The sequence below is a fragment of the Raphanus sativus genome, chromosome 8, assembly GCF_000801105.2.
Source record: "Raphanus sativus cultivar WK10039 chromosome 8, ASM80110v3, whole genome shotgun sequence".
Taxonomy (NCBI): Eukaryota; Viridiplantae; Streptophyta; class Magnoliopsida; order Brassicales; family Brassicaceae; genus Raphanus; species Raphanus sativus.
Window position 1 is genome coordinate 335,080 of NC_079518.1, and position 24,647 is coordinate 359,726.

The following is a 24,647-nucleotide window of genomic DNA, read 5'->3' on the forward strand; positions in this document are numbered from 1 at the left end:
AAAGAAAAAGAGGAAAAAAACATCCTCCGACATATTCAACTTTTTAATTCTGTTATCTACCGGGGTAACAAGTCTGAAACCATGCCTTTTGCCTGCCTACATAATAACAGGTTAAACCTAGTTAAACACGACACCGTTTTCACTTTTTAGTTATCCCTCATCTCTGAAATTCTTAACCCTTTTATCACTCTCTCTTCTGCTCTAACATATCCCCCCCCCTTTACTGGCGCCAATGACCGTTACTAGTAGACGGAGGCGTTGATGTTTTAAAAGTTTCTCCAGAATAACCACCGCCTCGTGACTGTATAGATCGCCGGAGCTGGAACCGGAACACAACCGAGAGGCTTTTCACCAAACCTTCACCATCCTCCACTACCAAAACGTTCCCTTCCATGAACTGTCAAAAAACAACAAGAGCCCATTAACATATTTTACGTGCAATAACAGACCAAAAAAAAAATGTCGAACCTTAACGCTGCTGCTACTACTACTACTCTCTTCGCCATTTTCTACATCAAATACGAATTTAACTTCAATGTATTCTCTGGAATAGCACTGTCGCCAAGCCGCTTCTTGGCTCTCTTTCACAACTTCTGAGTTTCCTCTCTCCGGTACAACCTTGAAAGTCACATTCCCCTTGATCTTCCGGTTCATTACACCCCTGAGCATATGCAACACCGCTTGAAGCACCTTCCTAGCGTCACCCACGACGTAATCAGGCAGTGCTCTATCAACATCCGTCGAGAAACCAAACCCGTTCCCCAAACACAAACACCTCGCCACGCAAGCCGTTTCCTTCACAACCGTACGCAAACTGAAACAATGCGCCTCTCCAGCTCGGCTCGTATTTATATCTCCCGCATTGTTCACAAGGTGCAACAGCAACTCCCCGGTTCTCCCCATAGCATCGACGATAACCTTTTGCGTCTCATCGAGTAACGTCCCGTCCTGCGTTATCAAAGGAAGCAACTCTAAAATGGACCTCACGGGACGTCTCATCGCATCGCTCATCATCTCCTCGAAGGCAGCTTTCGCTTGGTTAGCCCTCATCGCGTTCTCCCTCGCAACCTGAAGCGCTCTGTTCTGTTCCGCGAGCTTCTCCCTCATGAGCTGAGACTCCTCGAGTATCACGGCGTGAGAGATCGCGACCGCGACTTGATCAGCCACGAACTTAACGATCTCCAGCTCCTGGTAGCTCCAGCTCCGCGACGACGACGGCCGCCCCAAGGGAAGCACGCAGACCAAGATCGCGTAACACATGTGGATAGCTTCCGGCGTCCCGCCTTTGAAGTTGCAAACACGGAGCATCGGGACTCTGATCCCGACCGTCTGGCCCGGCTTGCCTCGGCTAGTCACCGAGGCAAGCGCGGAGCCGGAACTCAACATGTTCACCTCTTCGCTCCTCTTAATCCTCACAACATCAGACTCAGTGATCGGTATCGAAAACTCGCCACCACCACCCACATTCTCACCGTTCAACTCGTGAGTAAGATTCATCTCCGTCTTGATCTCATTAGGGATCCAAACAGCGCAGTTCCTGAGCCCCAGAGTCTTCGACAACTCCACAAGCGTCGTGTAGAGTATCGTGTGACGGTCCAGAGACGTCCTTATCTTAGTAGTGAGCATACGCACGTGCAGACCAGTCTCCGTCTGTTTCATTATAAGACCAACCTCGCGATCAAGGTCCCTAGTCTTCTTACTCAGCATGAACTCTCGAACCTTAGCTTTGAGTAGCAACGGCAAGAGAGTGACCAGCGAGAGGGCCGTGAGGAAGGAGACGATCGCGGTCAACATCTTGAAGACGGTAGCAGCAGCCATGACCCAAGGCCAGTGGGGTCCATAGGTGAAGCCAGAGAGGAGATGGGACATGCCGCAGAGGACGATGAAGGCTATGAACTCGCAGACGACCCAAATGTAAGGCGAGGAGACGTTGGTGCGGCTCACGAAGTAGAGAAGCTCGATGGGGATGGAGAAGTAAGCGACCGCGATTAGAAAGTCGCCGACTTTTTGAGATTCGAGGATTCCCTCGTAGCTGAAGTAGCTCTCTTCGTCGTCGCAGTTGCATATCGACGAGCCGCCGTCGTTTTCTTCGCCGGCGACGGAGCTGGTCAAGAAGAAGAAGAAGAAGAAGACCAACAAGAGCCCGTGAACTAACAATGTCTTTAACATCGTTACTCTTCCTGAAGATAAAATATAAAAAGATGAGTTTTTTTTTTTAATTCAATATGAGTCAAAGGTTGAGACTTCCAAAGACTTTTACATGAAGGTGGTGAAAATCAAAATCAGACAAAAGTACAAACACTTGTTCGATGTAATTAAAGTTTAATTGAAATATTTTACATCACATTTACCAACCAGTTTTCTTTTTACATTCACCAACCAGATTTATTTTACTCTCACCAAAAATATGAACAAAGAACAATAACAACAAAGCCAGAATCAGATGAGGAATAGCGACAATTCTCAAAATTTGATGTTGCATTTCAGAAATAGTTTTTTGGTCAAAATTTCAGAAATAGTTACCTGCAACTGCTAGTAGTAGTATTATGCGAGGATTAGCGAAAGTCTCCTTTGTTTTCCGGTTGAATGTAAGTCTTCACGAAGAAAAAAGGGTTAATCACTTGTGGGTTTCTTTGATTCTATCACTCCCCTTCTATCAGAATGGTAGAGAGAGAGATATGTGTGTGAGAGTAAATAATGGGAGAGGAGGAGAGGACTGGACTCTGCTGCGAGTAAATTGTGAGAGAGGAGACTGAAGAAAGAAATGGGTGGGGCCCATAGAGGGTGCATGAAGAGAACATAGACGTTTTTCGTTTGGAACACAACACGAGCACGACACCTTCCCCTACGTGGACTCTTACCCAAATCTATTAATTATTAGATTCTTTTCTTTTAATGACTGTCAAATAAAGTGACTGTATAGTGTGTCTATACATATCAGAAAATTAACTGGTTTTGAATGATAAATGACAAAAGTCAGGGAAAAAAATATATTTATATTGTTTTATATATAAAAAAATTGCTTGAAAATAGTATAAAATATGAATTTTTAATACTTTATTAATCAATGTTAGATGTTTTTGTATTATGAATGTTTTCAAAAGTAGTTTTAAATTTTTATTTCATAAATAGTGTTAAGTTGTTATTATTATTAATATGATCAAATCGAATTTGCGTTGCCAATGATTAATTACTTGGCTAGAGCCTAGGAAAAGTTTAACTTGAAACAAAAATGCATTCAACAATGATAACTAGGCTGAAGAAAATGCATTCGTTTCTAACACGCTATGTTTGCCCGTTATCTTGACCTACTTACATGAATTTGTTTCTTTTTTCCTTTTGTAGACATGGTTTAGTTAGACACTCCATCTATGTGTTTGTATTCAAAACATGTGTTGAGTACTAGAGCATCTTATTGGAACCAAAATCACCTAAAAATACCATAGTATTAAATTTTCCATTGTACAGGATTTATTTGCTAGCTCAAATACTATATGATCGACCACACAAATAAACGAAGGAAAATATTTTTTATCCATGTATGCACATGCAAGTATATATATATATATATATATATAATTATATGTGTTTTTACTGGCCTTGTAAATTTTAGTGCAAGCAACCTACAGGCTATAAGTTTATAAACTACCCAACAATTACGGACAACTACTAATTGAAGTGTTTGAACGGAATCTTATAGCATTATCCTTGTAGCAAATGAGAAATTCTAATTTTACAAAGTTAACAGAAGCACCAGTGGTCTAGTGGTAGAATAGTACCCTGCCACGGTACAGACCCGGGTTCGATTCCGGCTGGTGCAAAATTTTTGTTGATTTTTTTATTTATCTCAAGGCATTAATAATGAACTGTACGTGTCGGGTGAAGAACACGTGCTGATTCTCTCCCTTTTCTGTACATTTCCTCCTTGTTCAGGCAAAACAAATATCTTGCTTTTTCAAAAATGCCAGGTAAGAATGCATGCTTTATTGGCTAGAAAAGGAAAGAAAGAGAAAGAAGAAAAGAATGTATGTAGGCATCATGCACCATTGTAACTCGAGTAAATTAAGTGTACATAAACTTTTTTTTTACTTTATGTATCAGACGCACAATCTTTTGAAGAAAAAAAGTTCTGTAAGACCAACACACAATTAGCTTATCACAAGCAGAAGCAGATGACCCTCAAAAAGACTTCCTTCTAACCTTTGGTTGCCAGTTGATAGAATTTATCAAAACAGATGAACCAAAATTAATATTAAAAAAAGAGAGAATTGTATGATCCTCTAACAAAAGAAAACTCTTAGATTCCAAAATAAAATAAAAGCCAGAAGAGAAATTACAAAATGTGGCTAACTCTAGAATCCCACAGTAGAAAAAGAAGCAAAAGTTGTAAGGGAAGAAAAAAACAGAAGGCAGAGCTTTTGAAGACATCAGAAGCTGTTGTTCTAAAAGCCTCAACACATTTGTGCGGAAGAGACCAGAAGAAGAGCTCTAAGCAGCTTTAGGCTTGGGTATCCTCTTCTTCAGGTTCCTCTGGGAGGAGGAGGAGGAGGAGGTTGTCGTTGCATTCTTCATTCCGATAAAAAACAGCAATGCCCCAAGAAGCGCAACGCTCTGCCATAAAACATTACAATCCAAAAAAGAATGAGAATAGGCCATATAACCAAAAGAAAAAAAATGCGTAAATGAATAGACAAACCTGCAAGAACTCAGTAAAGAGAAGAGAGAACTCGCGGTCCTGAGGTCCATAGTTGTAGAAATCATATAAGATGGGGCTAACGACCACCAAGTAGAAAGCCTAAGAAACAAAGAATTGAAATTCCAAAGGTTCAATACAACAACTAAGCTAAGCTTTGAATATTTATAAACAGAAATGAAGTGAGTCTTAACCAGAAGATAGGCACCAAAGACGTTGCCAACAACAAAGAGTAAGCCTCCGAGTCCTTTCAGAGCAACAATTGCCCATACGACTTGTTTCACCTTTTCCAAAAATATTAAAAATCGTTCTCCCAGTCAGACCAAACATTAATATAGACAGCATAAATAGATATAAAGATCAAGGCAATACCTCAATGTCGGGAAATGCTACTCCTAATCTGGAAGAGAGATGTGCTTTGGTCAGGTGAAGCTTTGGAGCCAACTCTTTAGCTGCTGGACCACCGTCAGATCCAAAGTCACTGAACCTATTAAGAAGTACCAAAACGAATCGATCGGGTGTAGTTTAGTAAATATGATTCGACAAGACTAATAAGTTGAATCCAACTTTTTCCCTAAGAATCCAATAAAAAAACATCTTTGTGTGTCCTCTCTAAGGGATGAATACATACGCAGACAGACCAACAATGAGGAAATAAAACATTGATAGGAGTTGATCTGAAACAACGGTTAAGGGATTCAAAGGATCAATCTTTATGAGGAAAGAGATCTGGATCCTAAGATTAAGTACTCAAAATTCAGACTAGATTCATCAGCTAGGAAGTGCACTAGATCTAACCTAGATGCGCTTATACCAAATCAAACAGCTTTTGAGAAGGTTTCTCAATCAAATCAGATCTCGTAATATAGAAGGTTCGTCGGAGAGAATTCGAAAATAATAGAAGAACTCACATTTGCCAAGCGGAGAGGATGAATAGAGAAGCGAAGAGAACTCTTCCGAGAAACGAGAAGAAACCCATTTTTCTCTCCCTCTATCTGTCGCACGTAGGTCTGGTTTGTCGTCGGAGACAGGAACAATCTTTCTCGGTGGAAGCTATGTTCGGTTCCTCTGCTTCCACTCTACATATAACGAGTTCGGTTTGGTTCTAGTTCGGTTTGACATAACCAAACCGAACTAGTTGACTTGATACTAAACCAAAACGTATTTATCAACTGATTAATTTATAATTTATAATTTAAAACCTTCAACAATATAAACAAATTTAAATGTAACCACTTTTTGGGTTCAAATTAGATACACCCACATTACAGAATACAAATTTATAAACTAATCATTGATATAAAAAGTTTTCTACCCAAAGGTTTAATAAATCAAATTGAGATTGAAGCTCGGTTTGGTGGCAAGTTGAATTAAAATTGATTTACAATAAAACTTATAATTTTATGTAACTGGTTGTAAACACTATATGGTAAAAACTATAGATTTATATAGTGAGTTTGCGGTAAAAACATAAATCATAATATTTTGGTAATTAGCGACGGCTAACATTTTTATTGTATAAGTTGTGGTATATACAAATAAATATAAACATCAATAATAATAAAAAAATTATTAGCTTAATATGTTAACAAAAAATAAAAATAACAATAATAATAAAATTTATTATAAATTTAACAAACTGATTAAATTTAAATATATTAAATTAAGTAAAATAAATTAAACTAAAGTTAAAGAAATATAATATCATACCATAATATACACACATATATATATATACACATATAATTTTATGTATGTATAAACCTTTAATTACCAAATAGATTTAGCAATTAAAATTATATAAATAATTGTAGATAGTTTAAATGGAAATAATAGTTTGTAAATGGACTAACTAGTAAACAGCTGTATAAAATACATGTTCACGTGAGACAACTATGAATGTATCTCTTAAAAACTGTTAAAATTAAAAAGGTAACTGTATGATAATAACTGACGTAAAACCAAAAGAAAACATAATTCAACTTCTGTTACATGAAATTTTGTTTGACGTTGAGTTATCAGTTGAGTTAGTGATTTTTGTAAAAGGATAACTCAAAACTGTAATTCATCTATAATGCATTAAGGGGTGTCAAAATGATCTAGCTCGCTCAGCTCAGCTCAGCTCATAGTAAGCTCGGCTCTTTCATGAGTTAGCTCAGATCAGCTCATTTATTATATGAACTTCAATATGTAAACTCGTACTCGGATCATCTAGATCATGAGTTAAATGAGCTAACTCGTGATCTAACGCAAAATAATTATAACTATATTAAATTAAACATCGATAAAATTACTTCTATAATATTATTCAAAATTTAATAAAACTATTAATCATAAATAACTTACCGTGAGTTCTGAGTTACGATAAGCAAAGTGAGAGGAGACGTATGTCAAATTTGAGATCAATGAAATTTGTGAGAGAGATGATATGGTTAACGTGGGTTTATATAGAAGATTTTGATAATTTCTAAACAGGATAGTCTTTTTTTTCTTTCTTCGGAAAAACTATAGATAACTTTTAAAAGTTTTACTCCTATATTACTTATGTATATTTTACATTTTAGTTTTAAAAATAAATATGATAAATATAAAAATTATCTTTTTCCATAAAAAATGAACGAGCTCATGAGTCAGCTCATGTTCATTAACGATCGTTCATATAACTCGTGATCTTTTTCAAGCTCGATCATTAAACTCATTTATTAAATGAGCCTAAAATATAGTGATCATACTCATGAAAAAATGAGCTGAGCTGAGCTAACTCATGAGTTGTAACTCATTTTGACACCCCAACTCAAACACTAACTTAAAAAATTACATGCAAGTCATGAATGGTAACATTTTTGAGTTATATCCCTATATAACTCAAACTTAATCAATGGTAATTCATGTCACCGATCAAAGTCTCGTAAACTAAACAAGATTTTAAGTGTTTTTAAAAAAAAAATTCTAACAAAAAAATTGAGCTGTAAACTTATTCATATCTAATAATTTTGTTAGTATGTTTTTGCTAAACTTTTTTTTATTATGAGAGTCAAACATATGAAAACAATGTTTTTTTTAAAGAGTGATCTGATAACAATAAGTTAAAAATGAATAAACAAACAAACATAGCAAAACACAAATTGAATTGCAATTTTATTTATGTTTTCATCTTTATAAAACTGCAATCCAATTTGTGTTTGGCTATGTTTATTTGTTTATTCATTTTTAACTCATTGTTTTCAGATCATTCTTTTTAAAAAAAACTCATTGTTTATTATAAATGCAATGAATTTCTTTATTTTTATTTTAAAATGCAATGAATTTTATTTAATTATGTTGATGTTGTTTTACCAATAAATTTAACGATGATCGTGTGGAGAAACACATATATTTGTTTCTTTTTGTCAATAAGAAAGAACTCAAAAGTTCAAAAAAAAACACACAAAGAATTCAAATACGAGCATAACAATTATGCATTTTATTTTAATTTTTCTTTTGAAACACATCATTTTATTTTATTTCACTGAAGTTTCTTATCAATATTTTTCACTATTAAAAATATTGATAAGAAACTTCAGTTAAATAAAAATAAAATGATGTGTTTAGCAAAAAAAATATTTTTCACTATACGTTTAGCAAAAAAAATATTTTTCACTATTTTCTCTAGATCAAGTTATTTCTTACCAATACTAGCAATCTAGTATACTACCTTCAACTACTACGAGGATATGATACGATCGAGGATACGATTCTTCTCTAGCTATACGTGGTGTTTTATAACTTGTACCAACCCATTTAATTGTTACTTCGTTTACGTTACGTTCTAGTTAATTAAATTATTTACTACTTCGATTTTCTTGTGTACGTTCTAGTTAGCCTTTTGTGAAAACGTTTCTGTGAGCTCATTTTTTGAGTGGTTTTTGGTGTTACAAAGTCAACCTTTCTCTGCCATATACCAAATGTATAAGTACACTTCACCAAAAAAATTGAGCTGCAAACTATAATATTCATCTCTAAATAATTTTCTTAGTATGTTTTTGCTAAAAAAAAATTTTATTATGAGACTCAAACATATGAAAACAATGAGTTTTTTTTTCTTTTAAAATATGGCTTTTAAAACAATGAATTGAAATGAATAAACAAACAAACATAGCAAAACACAAATTGGATTGCAGTTTTACAAAGATGAAAAAAGAAATAAATTTTTATTTATGTTTTCAACTTTGTAAAACTGTAATCCAATTTGTGTTTTGCTATGCTTGTTTATTCATTTTTAACTCATTGTTTTAAGAGTCATTTTTAAGAGAAAAAAAACTCATTGTTTTTATTATAAATGCAATGAATTTTTTATTTTAAAATGCAATGAATTTTATTTAATTATGTTGATGGTGTTTACTAATAAATTTAACGATGATCATGTGGAACACATGCATTTGTTTCTTTTTGTCAATAAGAAAGAATTAATTCAAAAGTTCAAAAAACACAAAGAATTCAAATGCGAACATAACAATAGTGCATTTATTTTAATTTTTATCTTTTGAAACACATCATTTTATTTTTATTTTGCTGATGTTTCTTGTCAATATTTTTCACTAGTTTCTTTAGATCAAGTTATTTCTTACCAATACTAGCAATCTAGTATACTACATTCAACTACTACGAGGATACGATTCTTCTCTAGCTATACTCGGTGTTTTATAACGTGTGGTACTATGCCAACCCATTTATTACTTCGTTTACGTTACGTTCTAGTTAATTAAATTCTTTACAGCTTCGACTTTCTTGTGCTATAGTTAACCTTTTGTCAAAACGTTTCTGTAAGCTCATTTTTGAGTGGTTTTTGGTTTTACAAAGTCAGCCTTTCTCTGCCATATACCACACGTATATAAGAACACTTCACCATAAGGATTCCTTTCAAAACTCTTCTGGACCCTGGTTGTCAATGTGTGTATTATTACATCATCTTTGGTATAAAAGAAAAACATGCTGACATCAGTTACAACTCCATCAACAAAAAACGGACAACGTCATCAAAGATCATTGTCGGTCCCACACACACACCAAAAGACCAAGAGAGTATTATATAAAAAGATACTCCATCAATCACTTATTCACCACAAAGAACGAAAACGCACAGAAACCACTTGATACTTCTAGAGTCATATCAAGATCCAGATTACGATAAACGTTCTTCTTCAATCTTCACACAACCTTCGTGAGAAAATCTTTAAAATTAGGTTAAAAACACAAACATATGGAGACCAAAGACTTCGACACTTACAGTGAGCGCAAAGCTTTCGATGAGACGAAAGAAGGTGTCAAAGGCCTCGTCGATGCTCATGTCACCGAGATTCCTCGCATATTCCGTCTCCCTCAAGACTTCTTATCCGATAAGAAACCTTCTGTTTCCTCCTCTGATCCCGCAATCCCTATCATCGACTTTGCAGACGTCCACGTCTCGCGTGAACATATCGTTGAGAAGATCAAAGACGCTGCAGGGAACTGGGGTTTTTTCCAGGTGATCAATCATGACGTTCCTTTAACCGTTCTTGAAGAGATTCAAGAAGGAGTTCGAAGGTTCTTTGAGCAAGATCCCGAGGTTAAGAAAGCTTACTTCACTCGGGACGCCGCCAAGACATTTGTATACAATAGTAACTTTGATCTGTATGGCTCTTCTTTATGCGTTGGCTGGAGAGACAGCTTCGCTTGTTACATGTCTCCTGATCCTCCAAATCCTGAAGAGCTCCCTGTGGTTTGCAGGTAACTTTTTTTCTCTCTAGAGGTTCTGGACCGAAAGCCAGTACATCCTCTAGGGCGAAACCCAAACCATTTTAAATTGACTATCTTTGTAGAAAAGCAAACCTCTCCCAACAACCCAACAAGAATTGGACCCATGACTCTTTAATTAATACCTACTAGATAATATAAGCATTTTATGCTTTTAGCCACTATGCCAACTCTTTAGTTGGTAGGTACATAACTTTCTCTTTCAAGAATCGTCTCACAAAACTTATTGAGTCATGATTGTAATATATAATATCATATATACTGGTTCAGGGATGCTATGATCGAACACACGAAGCATATAAAGAGCTTAGGTGTCTTGCTTTTTGAACTCTTGTCGGAAGCTCTCGGTCTGAGCTCTGATAAGCTTAAGAGCATGGACTGTATGAAGGGTTTTCTTATGATATGCCACTACTACCCTCCATGTCCTCAACCTGACTTAACCATCGGCACAAATAACCATTCAGACAACTCTTTCCTCACTGTTCTTCTTCAAGACCAAGTCGGTGGCCTTCAGATTCATCATCAAGACCATTGGGTCGATGTTACACCTATTCCCGGGGCTCTTGTTATCAACATAGGAGATTTCTTGCAGGCAAAAGCTCATTAATCTATTTTTAATATATTTATAACAAACAGTGTCTGCTTTTGTTGAGAATCTGAGAGATGTCTTTGATATGCAGCTTATAACCAACGACAAGTTCATAAGCGCAGAGCATAGGGTGCTTTCAAACAGAAATGAAACGAGGATTTCAGTAGCGAGCTTTTTCAGCACGAGTATGCTTCCGAATGCAACTGTTTATGGCCCTATCAAAGAGCTTCTCTCTGAAAAAAACCCTCCAAAATACAGAGAGTTTACTTTAGAAGAGTATACAAAAGGATACTTTAAAAAGGGCCTTGATGGAACATCTTATCTGTCCAATTTCAAGATATGACAAAGAATAATACAAAACGTCTTTACAAAAATAGTACAAAACATCTGGTATGTTATAACTTGTAATATATAACCTTGTAATATATTTGTTGTAACTTGTAAGATATTTTTGTATTTCATGCATATCTATTTGGTCAGTCCTTGTTACATTGTCACTTCTCTAAACTATTTGAACCAAAAAGAACAAAGAAGAGCTTTGGATGGGATCTAAAGCTTCAAACTCCATTTACTTACGTTTTTGACCCTTGAAAGTTGTTTATTATAGAAAGCTAGATGATATTTGTCTTAGTCTTAACAAATTTTTACTTAGCCAAACCAAACTGATCAAAATAATTTGGTATGTTATGTTGTTACAGTCATTTAATTATCTTGATTAATTTAGCGATTTGTTTTGGTGTGGAGGGATGCTATGAGAAACACTGAGTTTCTAGCTCCTTATGCTTAAGTTTTTTTTATTAGTACCTTGTACAATATGTGTAAACTCAAACGTTGTTGACCTTGTAGAAGACGTGAAGCTTTATGCAAGTGTTTTAGGACTTCGTTATTTGAGATTTTGTAACATAGCTAGTTTGTATTTTATGTTCTCATGGGATCTTAATAAGAGTCCTTATCTTGAAGAGACTAACTAGACTTTACTAGTAGACAACTGCTTACTCAAGATATAGATGAAACAAAAAATATCTAATATCAATCTAGAATGTTTTTGAATTGAATGTTAAATTCATTCAAATCAAATCCGTTGTCTACATCAATTACAACTTAATTTGAAAGTGTAAAAGAATAAAAAACCATCCTAATATATACGTTGTGTTGGTGTTTATTATTTTGCTTTTTTTTAATAACTTGAAATTTGACAGATGTTATCCCTTTGTGTACTCTTTTCATGATATTTCTGACTGTAAGAGGTTTCTTCAGAGAGAAGCTCCTTAAGCTGTGGAGTTTAGATTCGTAGGATAGCAGAAGAAGCAGGCGACTGAAATCCTCGGTCCAACTCTGTTTGCAAGCACCCTATGGTTCACGCTTATGAACTTGTTGTTAGTCATCTTCTACACAAACCAAACAAAACGTGAGACATAAACTCGATGCATCTCTTACCAAAACCTCTGGTTCTATGTATATGGCTCTTATACTTTTTTTTGAACAATCATGTCTCTTATACTTAAGTTATGCATCAATGATATCACCTCCAAGAAATCTCCAACGTTGATGATAAGAGCCTCGAGAATAGGCGTTACATCAACCCAACAGTCTTGATGAAGAACTTGAAGACCACCGATTTTATCTTGAAGAAGAATAGTGATGAAAGTGTTGTCTGTATGTTTCCTTGTGCCCAAAGTTAGGTCAGGTCGTGGGCAGGGAGGGTAATAATAACAGATCATTTGCAAACCCTTTGTGCAACCCATCCTGTTAAGAGTCTCAGGGCTCAAACCAAGAGCTTCTGAAATGAGTTCAAAGATCAGACCACCTAACCTCTTCACATGATCCGAGTATCCAATCATAGCATCCCTGCAAGCCACTGGGAGCTCCTCAGAGTTTGGAAGATCAGGAGCCATGTAACAAGCGAAGCTAATCTCTCCAGTTACCAACAGACAAATCTTCACGTTCGAAACTGTTAAAGTAATCGAATGTCTTGGTGTGGTCTCGCGAGAAGTAAGATTTCTTAACCTCAGGATCGTCCCCATGAAACCTAACAACTCCATCTTTGATCTCTTCAAGAACAGTTAAAGGAACACCATGGTTGATCACCTGGAACATTCCCCACTTCTCTGCAGCGTCTTTGATCTCCTCCACTACACGTTCACGTGATAGTGCATCCTTGTGGACGCCTGTTAAGTCTATGACAGGGACTGCGAAGTCTGAGGCGGAGACTGAAGGTTTCTTGTCTTCCAAGTCATCGTTCGTTTCATAATTTGAGTTTTTGGCCATTTTTGTATTTGTTTTATATGTTTTCGTTCAAGATTTCTCACAAAGGCTGATATATCTAATAGATAGAGACAATAAAATGGAGGAGGAAGAGACCAGGCATGAGGCAACAGAAGAGACACGTGGAAAAGATCATTCAATGCATGAGAAGCGTCAGGACAAGATTTAGACTTTTAAGAGTTTTGTTTTGTTTTGTTAACTTTTCACCTTTTACGTTAACCGTTCACTTCAGTTCATGTTCAAGACAAATCATGTTTCTTATTGTATACAGACAACAACTACAAAATCATTTATAGAAATATCTTTTATTATTTTATCCATACATCTATCAGAAGATATATAATATAAGCTTATTCCATCTTGTTCTTGGGATGATCATCACAAGGAGCAAAGAGTCAAGAGACACACACACATTCATACTTCTACATGTTAGGTTTTATAGTAATAGCAAAAGCGAGAATAACATTAAAGCTTTATCTTTGATCATTTCTAACCATTTTTCCCCAAACTTGTAGCAATCTGATCAGAAGAATCTTGAATACCTTCCAAATTCTTCCCTTCTGACACCAGCGAGCAAGAATGAGAAACCATGAACACACTCCTAACACTCGAAGAAGAAGAAGACTCAGCAGTAGAAAACAAACCCCTTTCTTCTTCTTCTCTAATAACTTCATTGAATCCTCTAAGTTTCTTCATCTCTCTCTCTTCATCTTCTTCTTCTTCTTCTTCAACGGGTTTCACTCTCTTTGACCCATTGTAACGAACATCCGACGGTACTTGCTGGTCATTAGAAGACGGGCAAAGACCATGTTCTTTAACGGTATTAGCAGCCTCTAGGGCCTCGAAGCTATCAGCTACAATCTCATCAGGCGCTGCTCCTATCATGATTTGTGCCTCACGAGTTCTTGATATGGCTTTTGTTAGCAGCTCCCGAGCTGTGTCGATATCTACGATGGGTTTGGCGTAGTTTGTTCCGAGTTCCACACCGGAAGCTTTGAGTACGGTTAAAGGAGCGTCCCATGGATGATGGATCCATTCAGTTGGCAACCTCGAGAGCTCGGGTAGCCATTGCCTTATGTACTCGCCTTCCGGGTCATACTTTGCGCCTTGTATCTGAAACCAAACCAGAAAGACACTTCTCAATCAGACAAACAGACAACAACAACAAATAGTCTCATGTAGCTTAAAACAATAAAGTACCAGAGGTCATTAGCTCAACTAGAAAGGATCTGGCCATTGTGTCAGAGGTTCCTAGTCCACTGGAACAAAACTAATATTACAATTTCTAGTTTCGGGTTTAGGGGGATTACTGGTTTCAAACCCGAACTTCTCGGTTAGGCCACGGAACCTAAGAACAAACCGGAAGTGAACTGAAATACCCGAAACTGACTGAAACCCTCAAATATCCAAATGGTTCCTAAATTTATATATCTGAAATAACCAAAATAATAAAACCGGAAACCAAATGAAAACTATTTTTTCCGGATATTTTCCGGTTACTAGTTTTTCTATCCAAACCAAACCTGAAAATAGTCGGATCCTCTAACCTCCTATCCAAACTACCGAATGGATACCCAAACAGCCAATGCCTACTCTCGGTATTCAAAAAGAGAGAGAAAAAAAACTAAAAGATGAGTTTAAAAGTTTACTGCAGGATTGTCCAAGCGATCAAGCTCGTGGCCATCAGGCAAGCTCCCGGAGATATACTGCCATCCAATGATGTCACACTCCAAATCAGCATCCAAAAGAGTATCCCAAAAATACTTCATCCCCCATTTCCACGGAAGGAGAAGAAACTTCACAGCAAAGCTCGAAACAATCACTCTTATCCTGTTATGCATCCATCCAGTAGCCCAAAGCTCTCTCATCCCAGCATCCACCAACGGATAACCAGTCCTGCCTTGCCTCCACGCCTTGAACTTCTCGACATCAGCATCCCAAGGGAAGAAACGGAGATGGCTCAGCAAAGACTGCTCGTGAGTAAAAGGGAAGTTGAAACATATATAACGTGAATAGTCTCTTAGACCGATCCCTCTGAGGAAAAGATCAGCACTCTCTTCTCCTTCGCCGTTCTTGTCTCTCGTCCATATGATCTGTTTCATCCTAGCGCATTGGAACACGCGTCTGACGCTTATCTCCCCGAAGTGGAGATAGGGAGAGAGCAGCGAGGTCGAGTTCCCAACGACTTTCTTGCTGTTCTTTGCGTAGTCTATGAGCTGCTTCTCGATGAACTCGTTTAGTATCTTGTCAGCGTTGCTCCACCCTGGTGACCAAGCTCTGGTTAGCAACGCGTTGCTCGGCTTCTCGGCCTCGTTTTCTAGTCCTAGCTCTTCGATTGAACACGCCCAAACAGTTTCAGCTGCTGACACAAAAGAAAACACACACAAATCAAACTGTTATGTCCCCCCAAAAAAAGTTGAAAAATGTTTTTTTTTTTAATTTAAAAATGCTCTTTTTACCTGCAGTGAGAGGAACCAAGCGCCAAGGAGGAGGAAGCACAACGGATTCAACAGACATGTCTAAGCACTTCTTCCAGTAAGAATTAAAACTAGTAAAAGGTTTGCCCTTTTCACAGTATATCTCCCACGGCTCATACAATAGATCACCGTTGTAGCTTTGCACAGAGACACCACGTTCCACAAGCTTCTCCTTCACGGTATGGTCCCTAACCAACGAAACAGGATCTACAACAAGGAAAGGGTAACTTCATATCAACCTCAGCTGAATGAACAAGAGATAGAGAGAGAGGAGAGTTAAGTACCGTAGAGGTGATTAAAGACGACTTTAGTAGCACCGGTTGCACGAACACAGTCCAAGATAGCTGAAACGGTGTTATGGGTTTTGATCAAAGTGAGGTGAGAACCAAGAGCCTTCAAGGACTGGCTCAAGTGAGCAAGTGATTGTTTCATCCACCATCTAGAAGCTCTTCCTGGATAAAACTGTCCTTCTTCTTCGGGACACCAGATGAAAACAGGGAAAACGGATCCTTCGTGAGCAGCGGCTGCTAATGCAGGGTTGTCCTCGATCCTTAGGTCCCTTCTGAACCAAACTATAGTCTTTTTGTTTGTCGACATGCTTATTATGACACAAACTCAGCTAAACTCCACTACTCTCTGTCCAAATAATACCAAACTATAAATCAAAAATCTTTAAAACCCTTTACCTCAAAAACAGAGAAAGCAAGATACTTTCAGCTCAAAGATCAATTATCTACTAGTTGAAAGCATATTCAAGAAGTAAATGTTTGAATAAAATCAAAATTTTGAAACTTTTTTTTACCAGAATTTAATCAGAGTTGAGGGCAGAGATCTTTGGGCAGCTTTGAATCTTGAGGAGAAAGAAGAACTTTGGAGTTGTGAAGAGTGATTGATTATTGATGACCGACCTCTGCTTCCTATTTTGGGTATGAAAGTTAAAGACTTTGAGATCTAAATGACAATACCCATGATGAAGAGTGTTGTATGTATTGCAATAATGCGGAAATAATATTTCAGTACAGAGACAAAAGCAGCCAACTTTATCCACAACTAGTGGCGTTCGAATTTAATTGGTTTTTTTTTTACCCATCTCATTTTTCATTTGCTCTTGTAAGATTTTCATGGGGATCATCATCATCATCATCAACGAACGAACTTTTTGGTATAAGTAGATATTTTACAAGGAATCGAATGTCGTTTTGCTTTTTATAAAAGAACATTTTATATTGGGCCTATAAAGTGCAGTGAATAATCATCTTCTCTTACGTTGTCTAACGTTGGGTGGTTCACTGGTTCATGAACACGATTCTGGTCATGCCCACTTTTGGTTGAATCCACTGAATATTACTATAAAGGCTTTAAAGATGAGAACTTGATTCTCATTTCCTACTGGAGTCTAATCAAGATCCACTACTTTTTTTATTACTTTACAAAAGGTAAAGATAAACATTAAATTCTCTTGTTTGGTGCACACAAAAAACAACATTGAATTCTCTTAAAACTTTGAATATTTGTATTTCTCATCCCTTTATATGACTCGAATCCTAGTTTAGTGGACCAGTGCCTAATGCCTATTGTTTATGATTCGATTTCTAATTTCAGTTTAGTAAAAGTTGTTTTTTTATTACTATGGGTAAACCAAATCAGACACAAAGAAAAAACGGAGTACATGAATATCAGCGCAGGGACAGTGTTTGGGAGATCTTTTAAACACACTCTTTATTTCAACAAAGCCCTCAAAGCTTTGTTGATCTCACACCTGACTGAGAAGAAGAGTATTGGTTTAAGAGAGGCATGAGTAGGCCAAGTCCTTCTCTTCCTTCAGCTCCTCTGCAGTCAAATCCATCTTCTTCCTTGATACTTCATCGATCAGAAGCCCTAAATCATACAAATTCACGTTAGTATATGTGAACTTGAGTATTTTGAGTTGTTAAAAGCGTGTCTTACTACCTTGGACAATACTCCACTCTCCATTGCGGCAAGTGACAGGGAAGGAGTAGATAAGTCCTGATGGAACGTTGTAAGAGCCATCTGAGTATACTCCCATGGAAACAAATGTCCCCTGAGAATTGAAACCAAAGAAAAATTGTCAGAACGGCTACAAGAAATAATAAACACATTCTGAATAATGGGAGAAGAGTTTAGTTATGAACCTCTGGAGTTCCAAGGACCCAGTCACGGATGTGGTCACATGCAGAGCTAGCAGCAGAGAGTGCACTAGACAACTTCCTGGCCTTGATGATTGCAGCTCCACGTTGCTGAACCGTAGTGATGAACTCTCCATTCAACCACTCATCGTTCTTGACGAGCTCACGGACAGGCTTTTCTCCAGACGAAGTCTGCACCTTAGCGTGGTTGACATCAGGGTACTGCGTGGATGAGTGGTTACCCCAGATGATCACGTTCTTAACATCAGAGACAGGCACGCTCAACCTCTCAGAGATCTGACCCAAGGCCCTGTTGTGGTCAAGCCTTGTCAAACAAGTGATGTTCTTCTCAGGGATGGATGGTGCAAATTCCTTGAGGATCAATGCGTTGGTGTTTGCAGGGTTTGCAACAACAAGAACCTGAAAAAATAAAAAATAAAACGAGAGAAAATGTCTTGAGCAAGAGAGTCACAAACTAGAAATGGATGTAGTGGCTTCATTCAAAGAGACGGAATTTTTTTTATAAAAAAGGCAAACATATCTATAAATTACCTTGCAGTTAGGGGCGGCATGCTTCTCCAAGGCAGCAGCCTGGGACTTGTAAATGGAGACATTCTTGGACATGACATCCTTCCTCTCCATACCTTCTTTCCTGGGGAAACCACCAACCATAACAGCAACGTTGACTCCAGTACATCCCTCAACGGCATCAGTTGTAGCAACAACACCTGATTAAAACACACGTTCAAAATATTCATTATCTCTCTCACTTGGTAAATATTCACATTAAAAAAAATGTTTATCACAAACATGAAAACACACAGGTTTAGTTACTACCTTTGAGAAGAGGGAAAGCAGCATCGACCAACTCCATCTTGACACCGTTGAGAGCTTCCGCAGCAGGAGGAATATCCAACATGTGGAGGATCACGGGCTGGTCAGCACCAAGCATGATACCCCTCGCAATCATAGGGACAAGAGCGTATCCAATTTGTCCTGCGCCAAAAAATTTCATTCACCAACTATAAACCATATAATCCAATTACAACCAAACCGTTTTCAGTTCATTAAAAAATCAATCCCTTTAATTTCTCAACGTTTAACCAAACCAGCATGAACGCCCTCAAAGCACATCAACCAAAACCGTTTTCAAATCATTACTCAGATCTCATTTCAACCAACTGATCAGCAAAACCTAGAATCTACGTCTGGTTTAATCGATCGATCGATAATGTATATACGGACGACATAACCAAGACTATGCAGAGATCTGAGTACAGTGAGCTAGAGGTTTGTGATTCGCTAGACTAGCCTAAGATCCGATACTACAGGATCTGAGAATCAGAAAGTTACCTGCAGCGCCGGTAACGAGAACGCGAACTGGTTCCTTCGCCATCTGATCTAGGTCGTTGATTATCGCCGGGAGAATGGATCTGTGTTTTTGAGATTTGGGAGAGGCTTTTGGTTGAATCCGTGAGAGAGCTCACTATGGTTTTCTTTTATTTATTGGTGGGTGGTGGGAGATATCGAAGGTGTTTTGTCATGCCACGTCATCTAATTTAATCCTATTATCTCGAAGTAATAAATTATCTTAGATTTACAGGATTTAAATTTGGAAAGAGGATATTCGGTGGATAATATTACTCCAATGGGTTTCTTGATGAGGAAGTCAGGCCCATATTTGAGCCCATACTAAGTGACCTTATGAGCATTTCATTGTTTTCTGATGTTCTTGGGTTATAATCACTGCTACAGGCCCAAAAGATCCAAAGAGTACAAGGCCTAATATTTTCAAAGGATTCATGGAGGAGCGTTGGCTGTTTGTTCTTGAATCTTGATCCATCCATGCTTAAGAAACATTGATATAATTGTAAACCAACGTCGAGAATGTTGTTTGAGGTCAATTTTATTTTTCTTCCGCTTTGAGGAAGCAGCGATACACATACACTACATTGAGGTGGCGAAGAAGCACGGTTTAACTCCGGCCGGTAGAGCTAGCTCTCGGTTTTCTACGTGACCTGCCCTTTGTAACGATCATGATCATCGGAACAAATTAAAGAAGACCTTTGCTGCGTTTCTGATGACGGAAGAGCCGTACGTACAAAGACCCTTCTTTGTTTTGAGAAAAAAATAAATTCTCTTTATAAGTTTGTGACTACACGTGAACGTCTTTCCCCTCTCTAATCTCCATATGATGTAAGTATTTATTTATATTTTATGGACTCAAAGGTTGGATCTGGATCTCATCAGCTCAAAAAGCCAGATCTGTATATCGAGCTCAAAAAGTATATTCCCTCTCTAACTAACCATAATTATTTATTGACTAAAACAGCTGATCAAATAATAAACCGAATAACATGAGTTACATGGGTAACTGAATAATTAAAGAATCACCGATCATGAGTCAGAAACCAGTAATCACCACCGACACAATGAATGTATAAACGCGTTTCAAGGATTTACATATATATATATTCCGTGTGTAAAATGGGACATAAGACAGTGACTTGTCCAATAGTCAACTGGTTTTTTTCTCTTATAATCGTCCAGTCATTTTCTCAAAAACTGCAAGAGTTAATTCGATTAAAGAAATTATTAAACACGAATGTGGGTAGTTGTTAATCTATTAGTAATTTAGTATTAATGATGAAATTAAACACGCAATTACGTTCGAATCTACTTGCAGAGATCTCAATTGATTTGATTAAGCTTTCAAAAACATATTTATTTATTATATACCGGAAAATAAAAAATAAAAGAGATAGATTTACAGCAAGTCGACAGTGTAGACAGAGATAGCGACCTTTAAAAGCTGTACAAGGGGGAAGCAGCACTGTACTTATCTCACCAAAATAGGTAAAGAAAAAAAAAACATTTCGCCAGTGGAAAAAGGCTTTATATCTATCATTCCCCGTGAGATCTAAATCTGTAAAGTTATTCGTCACTTCACTTATCTCACTCCCATTCTCGGATCTCTCGTTCTTGTTCTTCTGTGAGTTTTTCTATTTTTTCCTCTCTTTTTTTTTAATCAATGAATGTTTCAGTTTTCCCGGGAAATTGATAATTTCATTACCGAGAAATTGGAAACCTACTTATTACTCTCTACTCTCAGATCTACTAGTTCAATTTAGTTTTTTTTTAAATTAATATTTTTTGTCTAGAGTAAGAACAGAACTGTTTCCACTTAACTTTATGTTCTGTTTCAATATGCTAAGGTTTTGTTTCTGACCAAACTAAACTCCGATCTGAATCTTCTTCCATTGTCGGTCTATGTTTTTATTCCATTCATTTATTTTATCGAAAATTTGTTGCCACTAACTATATATCTCACACTTTTGACTGTGTTTAAAGTCTTATGGATTCTTCTCTTTGTATCTATGCAGAGAAACTCACATAAGAGAGAGTGAGAGGAAAGTCTTCGTTTAGGAAGAAGCTCTTTTGCTTCTTTGGTTTTGTGTGAGGAAGCTGCGTTTTGATGATGAGAGGGAGATCTGATGGAGGCCAAAAGAAGCGCCTCATTGCTTCTGTCTGCATAGTGGCTCTATTCCTCTGTTTCTTGTATATGTACTATGGTTCCTCTAGCCAAGGTGCATCAGCTTTGGAGTACGGAAGATCACTGAGAAAACTCGGATCTTCTTATTTGGGTGGTGATGATGATGATACCAAACAGGATGGATCTATCACCAGTGAAGAAGACAGTCTTGTTGTCGCCAAAAGCTTCCCTGTAAGTTGCTTTATCCAAAAGCTACCCCTGTATGCTTTTAAGGCAAAGCTAACTTTTGTTATTATATATATATGTTATAAGGTTTGTGATGATCGGCACTCAGAGATCATCCCTTGCTTAGACAGGAACTTCATCTACCAGATGAGGTTGAAGCTTGATCTATCTCTAATGGAACATTACGAACGCCATTGTCCTCCTCCCGAAAGAAAGTTCAACTGTTTGATTCCTCCTCCATCTGGCTACAAGGTTCCTATCAAGTGGCCTAAGAGCAGAGATGAAGTCTGGCAAGCCAACATACCTCACACTCACCTCGCTAAAGAGAAGTCTGATCAGAACTGGATGGTTGTCAAAGGCGATAAGATCAATTTCCCTGGTGGTGGCACTCACTTCCATTACGGTGCTGATAAGTACATTGCATCCATAGCTAATGTAACCCCTCTTACTTAAACTTTTTCATTAACGATAATATGCAATGTTTTAAAAATCTGTTATACGACCGTTATAAATCGGTTAAAAATACAATAGTCTAAGTTGGTATAAATCTGTTTAATCAAGCTATAATGTCAAGTGTAAATCCTTAAATTTGTATAATTTTTTTTGTATGTCTAACTTTATTAATTCATCAAAATAATTTTATAATTAGACTAAACAAAAAAAACTAAATTTTCTAATAGAAGTATGTGTTTCTAATGGCTTCTTGTGACTTGCAGATGCTTAACTTTTCCAACGGTGTATTAAACGATGAAGGGAGGTTAAGAACGGTTCTTGACGTTGGATGTGGAGTTGCAAGTTTCGGAGCTTACCTCCTCTCCTCTGACATAATCGCTATGTCATTAGCGCCTAACGACGTTCACCAGAACCAAATCCAGTTTGCGCTAGAGAGAGGCATCCCTGCTTACCTCGGTGTCTTAGGCACCAAGAGACTTCCTTACCCGAGCAGATCCTTCGAGTTTGCTCATTGCTCTCGGTGTAGGATCGACTGGCTTCAAAGAGACGGCATCCTTCTCCTCGAGCTTGACCGTGTGCTAAGACCTGGAGGCTATTTCGCTTATTCGTCCCCTGAAGCTTACGCGCAGGACGAAGATAGTTTGAGGATATGGAAAGAGATGAGTGGTATCGTTGAAAGAATGTGTTGGAGAATCGCTGCTAAAAGAAACCAAACTGTTGTTTGGCAGAAACCGTTGAGTAATGACTGTTACTTGGAGAGAGAGCCTGGGACGCAGCCTCCCCTTTGTCGCTCGGATGCTGATCCTGATGCGGTTTATGGTGTGTCGATGGAAGCTTGCATCACTCCTTACTCCAAGCGTAAGTACTTCCGTTCTGAGAGAGACATACTTAGTGTTAATTCTGGAAGTATCTTAAAATCTTGTGCACCAGTAAAAGAAAAGACTAGCATTTGTTGGACGGTACACGCTTTTTAGGATAATTATTTTTGATAAATATGTATTCCTAAAAAATCGGATTTTGAGGCTAATATAACATGGACTTGTAAACACATAATGATATACACATCTTAAGGTTTTGGTTTCTTTGCTTTCTTTGAATTTGATTTGCGTTTATTCACAACACTTGGCTCGTTTTTTAATAATGTTTTTCTTTTTTTTTTTAAATACAGATGACCATAAAACAAAAGGAAGTGGGTTAGCTCCATGGCCAGCTAGGATGACTTCTCCTCCTCCTCGTCTTGCAGACTTTGGTTATTCAACACATATGTTTGAGAAAGACACGGTACTATTACTAAGACCTGCAATGATCTTTTTTTACTCTTGATAAGATTATAGAACACACACAAAGAAAGAGTTTAAGCATTTTTTTTTTTGTTTTTCTTCTTTTTTGTTTGTTTGCAGGAGCTTTGGAAACAACAAGTGGACAGTTACTGGAACCTAATGTCGTCAAAAATCAAAGCAAACACTGTGAGGAACATAATGGACATGAAAGCTCACATGGGTTCTTTTGCAGCTGCTCTGAAAGACAAAGATGTTTGGGTTATGAACGTTGTCTCTCCCTACGGCCCCAACACTCTTAAACTGGTCTACGACCGTGGTTTAATAGGGACAAATCATAACTGGTACGTACCCTAAAAGGCTTTAAACTTTTTAACAATAATAGTTCACATTTTCACCGTTCCTCTATTGTTAGGTGTGAGGCTTTCTCTACGTACCCTCGAACATACGATCTCTTGCACGCATGGACTGTCTTTTCAGACATTAGAAGCAAAGGATGCAGTGCAGAGGATCTATTACTTGAGATGGATAGGATTCTTAGACCTACAGGATTCATCATCATCAGAGATAAGGAGAGCATTGTTGAATCGATCAAGAAGTATATGAAGGCTCTGCATTGGGAGGTTGTGGCGTCAGAGAAGGTAACTACAGGTTCAGAACTTGACCAAGACAGTGACGATGGTGAGAACAATGTCATTTTCATTGTCAGGAAGAAACTGTGGCTCACCAGTGAAAGCCTTAGGAACACTGAGTGATTAAATGAAAAGCAGAAGAGAAAAAAAGAAACAAATTGTTTTATTCCCACAAGTTTTCATATAGTTTTATTTGTTTCTTTTTTGTAGTTGATTTGTACCACATAAGCAATATTATATAAATACTGAATTAATCGTTGTTTTTTTCCAAAAAAAAAAAAAATCCTCTTTAGGGTCTGTTCTGATGATACTATTAGTCTTTCACTCTATTATATTTGATAAAAATTAGTTGCGTAACACTCGATGGACTTAGGAGTGTATTGAATCTAAAATTTAAAATGATTTGATTTCTAATGAGTTTTAGATGATTGCAAGAAAATTTGAAAATTCGGTGTGATTTTTATTAAACAATTTTAGAATTTCTTATAAAATCATGAGATTTATATTTTAATTTTTATAACTAGGAAACTATTCTCAAACACTTGGTACTCTAACATCTTCAATGTAAATTTTGTTTAATAACAGTGAATTTCAAAGTGTTTTACGAAATGACAATTTCAATTA

The 24,647-nt window shown here is 37.2% G+C and overlaps 6 protein-coding genes and 1 pseudogene across 7 annotated transcripts; 2 read left to right on the forward strand and 5 right to left on the reverse strand.

The window, feature by feature from the left end:
• Positions 1–3: 3 nt before the first annotated feature.
• LOC108819247 (ethylene response sensor 2) lies at positions 4–2,765 on the reverse strand. The gene is made up of 3 exons (XM_018592248.2): positions 2,524–2,765; positions 469–2,180; positions 4–397 (listed from the first exon to the last, which is right to left on the reverse strand). The coding sequence occupies exons 2-3, from the start codon at positions 2,167–2,169 to the stop codon at positions 221–223; spliced, it is 1,878 nt and encodes a 625-aa protein (XP_018447750.2). The 5' UTR covers positions 2,170–2,180; positions 2,524–2,765; the 3' UTR covers positions 4–220.
• Positions 2,766–4,231: 1,466 nt separating this feature from the next.
• LOC108819582 (uncharacterized) lies at positions 4,232–5,751 on the reverse strand. Its single transcript, XM_018592641.2, has 5 exons — positions 5,605–5,751; positions 5,066–5,180; positions 4,888–4,977; positions 4,697–4,795; positions 4,232–4,611 (listed from the first exon to the last, which is right to left on the reverse strand). The coding sequence occupies exons 1-5, from the start codon at positions 5,670–5,672 to the stop codon at positions 4,489–4,491; spliced, it is 495 nt and encodes a 164-aa protein (XP_018448143.1). The 5' UTR covers positions 5,673–5,751; the 3' UTR covers positions 4,232–4,488.
• Positions 5,752–9,781: 4,030 nt separating this feature from the next.
• LOC108820777 (1-aminocyclopropane-1-carboxylate oxidase homolog 6-like) lies at positions 9,782–11,543 on the forward strand. Its single transcript, XM_018593782.2, has 3 exons — positions 9,782–10,438; positions 10,736–11,057; positions 11,146–11,543. Exons 1-3 carry the CDS (start codon positions 9,933–9,935, stop codon positions 11,395–11,397), a joined length of 1,080 nt encoding a protein of 359 aa, XP_018449284.2. The 5' UTR covers positions 9,782–9,932; the 3' UTR covers positions 11,398–11,543.
• A 340-nt stretch (positions 11,544–11,883) lies between these two features.
• Positions 11,884–13,388, reverse strand: LOC108821529 (1-aminocyclopropane-1-carboxylate oxidase homolog 7-like; annotated as a pseudogene).
• Positions 13,389–13,605: 217 nt separating this feature from the next.
• On the reverse strand, positions 13,606–16,944 carry LOC108818969 (cryptochrome-2). Of its 2 annotated transcripts, none has more exons than XM_018591934.2 (5): positions 16,599–16,944; positions 16,081–16,432; positions 15,779–16,003; positions 14,969–15,681; positions 13,606–14,432 (listed from the first exon to the last, which is right to left on the reverse strand). In XM_018591934.2, exons 2-5 carry the CDS (start codon positions 16,391–16,393, stop codon positions 13,809–13,811), a joined length of 1,875 nt encoding a protein of 624 aa, XP_018447436.1. In that variant the 5' UTR covers positions 16,394–16,432; positions 16,599–16,944; the 3' UTR covers positions 13,606–13,808. The 2 variants fall into 2 exon arrangements, with proteins under 2 accessions (XP_018447436.1, XP_018447437.1); XM_018591935.2 differs by having other exon boundaries at positions 14,969–15,678; positions 16,599–16,943.
• A 454-nt stretch (positions 16,945–17,398) lies between these two features.
• LOC108819428 (malate dehydrogenase 1, cytoplasmic) lies at positions 17,399–19,456 on the reverse strand. Its single transcript, XM_018592463.2, has 6 exons — positions 19,297–19,456; positions 18,781–18,939; positions 18,496–18,671; positions 17,950–18,363; positions 17,747–17,858; positions 17,399–17,674 (listed from the first exon to the last, which is right to left on the reverse strand). Exons 1-6 carry the CDS (start codon positions 19,337–19,339, stop codon positions 17,580–17,582), a joined length of 999 nt encoding a protein of 332 aa, XP_018447965.1. The 5' UTR covers positions 19,340–19,456; the 3' UTR covers positions 17,399–17,579.
• A 1,321-nt stretch (positions 19,457–20,777) lies between these two features.
• On the forward strand, positions 20,778–24,282 carry LOC108818871 (probable methyltransferase PMT8). The gene is made up of 7 exons (XM_018591821.2): positions 20,778–20,935; positions 21,327–21,667; positions 21,749–22,096; positions 22,378–22,972; positions 23,283–23,395; positions 23,515–23,735; positions 23,807–24,282. The coding sequence occupies exons 2-7, from the start codon at positions 21,419–21,421 to the stop codon at positions 24,144–24,146; spliced, it is 1,866 nt and encodes a 621-aa protein (XP_018447323.1). The 5' UTR covers positions 20,778–20,935; positions 21,327–21,418; the 3' UTR covers positions 24,147–24,282.
• Positions 24,283–24,647: the final 365 nt, after the last annotated feature.